At 42.6% G+C, this 6,721-nt stretch overlaps 1 protein-coding gene across 2 annotated transcripts in view; it reads left to right on the forward strand.

The window, feature by feature from the left end:
• Positions 1-1,840, forward strand: part of ARHGEF12 (Rho guanine nucleotide exchange factor 12) — a 216,996-nt gene extending 215,156 nt beyond the window's left edge. For both annotated transcript variants that reach the window (XM_044292558.1, XM_044292557.1), the window contains exon 41: positions 107-1,840. In XM_044292558.1, coding sequence (XP_044148493.1) covers positions 107-138 — 32 coding nt within the window. In that variant the 3' untranslated portion in view covers positions 139-1,840. The remainder of the gene's footprint in view (positions 1-106) is intronic.
• The last annotated feature ends 4,881 nt before the right edge of the window (positions 1,841-6,721 follow it).

A 6,721-nucleotide genomic window follows, 5' to 3' on the forward strand; every position in this document is an offset into this window, starting at 1 on the left:
CTGTTCTCGTGTTTCCTTGTGTAGCATATGTATTAGATTTGCCTTCGTACTGGGGGGTAATGAGGTACGCCTGTAAATAATTGTCTGCTTATTCCTTCATCTGCAGATATCAAGATGCTCCCTACTGACAAGGGTTGAGAATAAAGCTGTCTGAGCTCTGGTCCGGGAGATTTCAGCTCACCGGAGGGATCTGCCTGCAGCCCACCAACAATCCCACAATCTCTTCTAGACCTTGGGCAACACCCTGCAGACCTTCCCCTCGATCCTCCAGCACACAACATACACCTCACTTGTAGGCTAGACGTAACGATTTGAGAGCAGGTCAAGAAAAAGTCCTAAAGCAACGTGACTGCAGCCGCTTTGTAACCTGGATGACGTTGCGGTGCATGAGATGTAACCAGTTGCAATCAGACTGATGGGTACATAGGATGTGATAAGAAAAAAAAAAGGCAATATGTGTTCGTTACCTGTTCGTTGCGAGCGTGTTTGTGCCATGAAAAATATCTCTATGAGAAGAAAAAAAGGAAACCGATCATTGTCATACATAAATGATGGGCAAACACCAGATGGTGTGTCTGCTCATATTCCAGAAACATGAGTGCAGGTTGCCAAAAACACTACTGAGCTAGCACCCTGGAGGCAGGCACCAGTAAAGCAAATAATATTTAGGGCCAGTAATAAGGTTGCCTGCGTTGCCTGCCTCCGTATTTGCACTGACAGTGCTAAGATCTTTATTAGCTGAGGTTCTCCCTCGTCTCCGTTCTCCCTTGTCCTCCGTATGTCTTCCAATCCCTGAGCTTGAAGAAAGGACCAGAGCTTCAGTCTCCTGCCAAGTTTCCCAGCTACACTGCCACCTTAACGAGACTGCCAGAATGCTCCTCTGAAGGCTGTCCTAAAGAACTTCCTGCATGACCAGAGCCCCTCGGAGAGGGGGAAGAAGAGTGTATCAGTCCGCAGTAAAGCATGCTCCATGCCGATCATCGCCGCCAATCAGTGTTGCCAATTTCTGACCGATTGTTGCTGCTCTACACAAGACGTCCCTGCAGAAGAGCGTCTGTTAACCGGACTCTTGTATTCCATGTAGACAATCGCCCATATCTGATGCTCGCATGAAGATGCAGCATGTTCAGACAGTATATGTATATGTGCAAGACTGCAATCACTACTTCATTTTTTTGTATTTGGACAGATTAGCACCAGCTGAAATGAACAAAGTTTCCATGTATTATTTTCTAGGCACTGAGATCTCCACCAGCCTCTTTACTCTGTGTTACTAGCCAATGAACCCAGGCCCGTATTCTACTAGCGCAGGTCATGGGTGTGACCGAGTACCATGTAGTTTAAGCTTAACGTGCCCGATATTTCTCCCATGCCAATATTGCTGGATTAGGAGATCAGGAAGCAATCTAGGGACGCGCCTTTGCACTTTTAGGACAGGTTATTCACGGCTTTACTCGGCTGTGTTTCCCCTTAAAGGGAGTTTTCTGCATCCTTTTTTCTTGTATGTATATGTATTTAAAGAAAATCTTCCAGATATATTCCTATTGTACATGAGAAGTGTACTCTTAACATTTGGCTTAAGACAAGATGTGGGAGTATTTTTTTGTTTTTGCGTAAGGCCATATTAACATTCATACTCTGTGTTTTTAATTATTGTGGATGGGTGTCTAAACTATATAATTATCCAAATGTATGTTTGTGACATAGTTATTTTATGAATTATAGCGGATAAAGTTGTATGATTCTGGAATGCAATGTCTCTTGGAGAGGAATGCATTAAAATGCGGGGGCGGGAGACGGGGAAGTTCAGTAATATTCTGATATTAAACGAGCTTATGGAACGATGAGGACATCCTCTTCTGTTTTTCTGTAGCGGCAAGGTCTGAAAAAAGCGTTAAAGAAACGAGTCCGACATTCAGATGAGTAGAAGTGCTTTCAAAGGAAATCGTCAGTCTCAGTGTGAAGCATTGATTATGTATTTAGAGGGTTACATAATAAAGGAGCTCCTCTGTAATACGCCGGATTCATAAGATAAAGGACAAAACTCAGTCGACTCAACGCTTACGTAGATTTTCAACAGAAATCAGTTTGAAGAGAGAAATTTTCGTTCACTTTAAGCACCGTTTATGGTGCAAGGGGTTCTCCTCTGTAATATGCCGGACATAATATAGTAAAGGACAATCTCTTTCTAACAAAGCTAGAACCAGCCCTGTACCTCACATGGATCCAGAGATAACCACATTCATTGCTCTGCTAGATTTATAAAGCTGATAGCTCAGGGGGAGTGTCTTTTCTGCTGCAGCTAAGGGGGCGTGTCTCAGCTCTGCCTATCACAGCTCAGGAGGCAGATGAAGGATGGAACTGAGCATGTGCGGCCATCTCAGTGAGCAGGACAAGGATTAGAAACAAATGGCAGGCGGTGCTATACAGATACATTTTATTGAATAATTCAGTGGCTATGCTAAATTTTTTAATTACATGCAATTACAAAAGTATTCAGGTCCAGGTGCTGGTTTGAAAACTGTAGAATATTTTTCATGGGACAACCCCTTTAACTTATCTCTTAGTAATTCTACATTAACTTGATTAATTTCCATCTCTAAGGGTATGTTCACGCAGCAAAATCCAGGGCAAAAAAAAAAATTAAGAAGTTTTAGGAGTATTTTACTGTTGGCGTCTGTGGAATCCACAATCCAGTCCGCTTCTAAGAAGTGAGGCTGTGTTCACACTGCTAAAATCTGCCACTGATTCAGCAATGTAAAGCTAAATCCACTTTCAAAACTCCGCTAACAGTTCCCACATTGTCTTTAATGTAAAAAAAAAATTCCACCTTGTGCACAGTGTAAAATGGTCAAGGTTTTTTTGTTTTCAGTTGCTTGTTTGAAAAACGCACGAGAAGTGACATGTTTCTTCTCAGAAACAGATTTGATTGTGGATTCCATAGAGGTCAATAGAGATGCACAAAACCTCAACCAAAAATTTTCTAAAAACTCCTCTAAAACCACCACAAAAAACAACCTGTTTTCAGCTGATTTTTCTGCTGTTGATTTTAGTCATGTGAACTTCCTGTTGGATCTGCTGCCGGTCATCGAATGGGTTGTTTTGGTTTCAAGCCCATGGATTTCTGCAAGCCCCATTCGGATGAATGACATTCTCAAGCGTTTCTACAATAAAGCTGAAGCTTATGATGATAGCCTTAGCCTGGAGAAGATTGTTGAAGAATCTCAATATCTTTATGGCTACTTTAGTAAATGTGATAGGGCTTTCTGACTTGTGTGTCCACCTAGTAGCAGAACCTAATGAGGAAGAGTGGTGATCAAATACTAGAACAGGATTAGGCAACCTCCGGCACTCCAGCTGTTGTGAAACTACAACTCCCAGCATGCACACTTGCTCTGCTCTTCTAAGAACTCACATAGAAATGAATGGAGCATGGTAGTTTTACAACAGCTGGAGTGCGGAAGGTTGCTGATCCCTGTACTAGAAGATCAATGCCCAGAACCTCTACAGCACTGGAAACCGCCATTCAGACTAACCACTTCCCTGCGGTTTCTGTGCAGCCATTTCCCTGCTGATTGCATCGTAAACCACTCATAGTGACTGGAACCCGATCTGTGAGCTTAAGTGATGTTCCTCCCCACATCCATGAAAGCACTTGTATAAGGAATGGAAGAGATTTGTGGATTCTTTGTTGAAGGTGAAGAAGGCATTCAAGTGGCTGCTGTTTTCACAATGAGAAAAGCCTTCAGTCAAACTCATTGAAATTCAAGAGGAGAAATTACAATGTGCTACTCTAAAGATAAGCACGTCATTAAACTGCTATATTGCTAAGTCTTCCCACCATTGTTTATCATAGAGCAGTCCAGTCACTGCGCATACAGATGGCCTGCAGTGCCCGAAACGGAGGGTGGATCTCCACCAATCACATGTTGGGGGGTCTATTTTTCCTGGAACATACCTTAAAACCTCTTAAGTACTTTTAGTAAGTGACACCTACATTCTCACAATTTTGTATTTCTTATGTGGGATAAGCTGCTACCAGTCACCTGTAATCCGATAGGCCTATTCCTTCTTTCCCCCATTGGCACACGTCAAGAGTCAGTCATTCGGGCTCCCATAGACATTAAACTCTCACCAAAATCAACAGTCAAAGGGAATTTCCAGTTCTTCTATTGATGGCCTGTCCTCAGAATAGGCCAATATCTGCTTGCCGATACTGGAAGCACACATCTCAGTCCATAGTGTAGTGGTCAGGACTGGTTACTGCAGCACCCGAGTAACCAGCTCTGGGCAACGTGCATGTTAGGCCCTCTCTTCGGTCAGGGGCCCTGTAACCTTTTGAAATGCCCAAAATATCTATATGGGACAAATCCTTTAAGTCTGACAAGATACAACACCCTACGTGAACCCCTCAAATTTTCTGGTAAGACCAAATGGTTGTGAACAGCAGGATCACACAGGCACACATTAAAAGAAAGTCTAGTTCAACGTATTATCCCCCGGTATTGATATAAAAATATCTACCATGAGGCAGAAGCTAATTCTCATGTTAGGTAGGATACATTTTCATGAGCAAGTGAAATCTCAGAGGTTACCCAAAAATGGGTTGGAGTGGTCTCTTAAAGGGGTGGTTTTCTCAAAAAAAAAAGATGGACAGGATGCACAGCATACCATCTGATGAAACTGAAAGCTTGTGGGAGGAAATCTAGGCTTGATAAGGGGGTGGTCTTCTCAGAGAGGTTTCACTGTATAATTCCTACGTCCACATGGCAAACAATACATTTCTAGACCACTGTCATCTCTCCTGACAACTACTTGGATCCCTGTTGTAATAATTCTGGTGCGTCTATTCCCATGACTGTTTATTTTTCCCTTTGCTATTCCTGCTAGAAGTTATGAATGCTTTATTAGCAGTTGACAATAAAGTTCCAGATGGGTGTTACCAGGTGAGGGTGTGTCCTTGCACAGGTGTTTACTGCCAACACTGTTTGAATAGTGTCAGACTGTGCAGGGGCAGCCCTCCTAACTGGTAACACCCACCTGGATCTTTGTCAACTGCTAGTAAAGCATTAATAACTTTTAGTGGGAAAGAATGGCACAACATAGAGTCATAAGAATAAATGCTCCAGGGTTGTTATTACATGGAGAATGCAAGTAGTTACTAAAACAGACTCCTCTTTACAAATGTATTACAGGTATTGTTTGAGATTTGACTAATGGAATCCCGAACTAATTTTAGAATAACAATGAATGAACCACCATAATAATCATGGGGCAAAAAGGTCTATAACCTTACAGTATAGGATACCTTTCTATGAGGCTGGCACAACCGTTTGCCTGTTGATTCAGACCCTTTCACTTTTTTTTTTAACATTTTCATGTTGTTGTTTTTTATTTCCCGATCATTCTGCCCTCAATACCCTGTAATGAGAAAGTGAAAAGAGAATGGCAAAAATGTTTTCTAATTTATTGATAAAAGCATCTTAGGCAGCAATTACAGCCTCCAGTCATCCCACAAGGTTTGCACACCTGGATTTGGGGATTTTTTTCCTCAACCCTGACCAGTCTTCCTGTCCCAGCCACTGAAAAACACCTCCACAGCATGATGGTGCCATGGTAATGGGCAGGTGATGAATAGTGCCCAATTTCCTCCAGACATGACGCTTAGAATTGAGGTCAAAATGTTCAATGTTGGTTTCCTCAGACCAGAGAATTTTGTTTCTCAGTCTGAGAATTCTCTAGGTGCTTTTTTGCAAATGTCAGGAGGACTTTCATGTGTCTTTTTTACTGAGGACAGGCTTCTTTCTGTCCACTATGCCATAAAGCCCAGATTGGTGGAGTGCTGCACTGATGGTTGACCTTGTGGAAGTTTCTTCCACCTGCACACAGGATCTTTGGAGTTCAACCAGGGGCGGACTGGGAACTTAAAGTGGCCCTGGAAAAAAATACTTAAAGTGGCCCCGTTGTGTAGACAGGTCCAAATTGATGGAAGGCAGGACCAGCAATATCATATTGTTGCACATTATACTAACCCAACAGAGCCAAATGCCACAGTCCATCTCAAAATACTGCCAGCCAGCACAAAATACATCCCCAAAAACTTCCACTGGACAGCTGTGAGGAGGGCCCAGGCAGCCCCCTGGGAAATCTCCCTGTAAGGTCTATTGCCAATCCGCCCCTGTCATTGGGTTCCTGGTCACCTCTCTTACCAAGGCCCTTCTCCCCCGATTAGTTTAGTGGGTGGCCAGCTCTAGGAAGAGTCCTGATTGTTCCAAACTTGTTCCATTTAAAAATTATGGAGGCCATTGTGCTCTTGGGAAAGTTCAGTGCAGCAGAAATCTTTGTACCCTTCTCCAGATCTGTGCCTGCCCACAATCCTGTCTCTGGGCTCTACAGGCAGTTCTTTCCCCCCCTTGTGGCTTGGTTTTTGCTCTGATATGCATTGTCCTGCTGTGTGTATCCAAATCATGTCTAATCCACTGAATCTACTGCAGATGGACCACAGTCAAGGTGTAGAAACATATCAAAGATGATCAAGAGAAATGGGAGGCCCCTGGAGCTAAATTTCTAGTGTCACAGCAAACAGTCTAAATCTTCATGTGAAATTTAAGTTTTGTCATTTTTGATAATTTTGCTAAAATGTCTAAATTATTTTTTATTTTAGCACAAGGCTGCAACATAACAAAGTGTAAAAAAAAAGACTTTCTGAATGCATTGTATG

Source organism: Bufo gargarizans, chromosome 4, assembly GCF_014858855.1.
Source record: "Bufo gargarizans isolate SCDJY-AF-19 chromosome 4, ASM1485885v1, whole genome shotgun sequence".
NCBI classification, from domain to species: domain Eukaryota; kingdom Metazoa; phylum Chordata; class Amphibia; order Anura; family Bufonidae; genus Bufo; species Bufo gargarizans.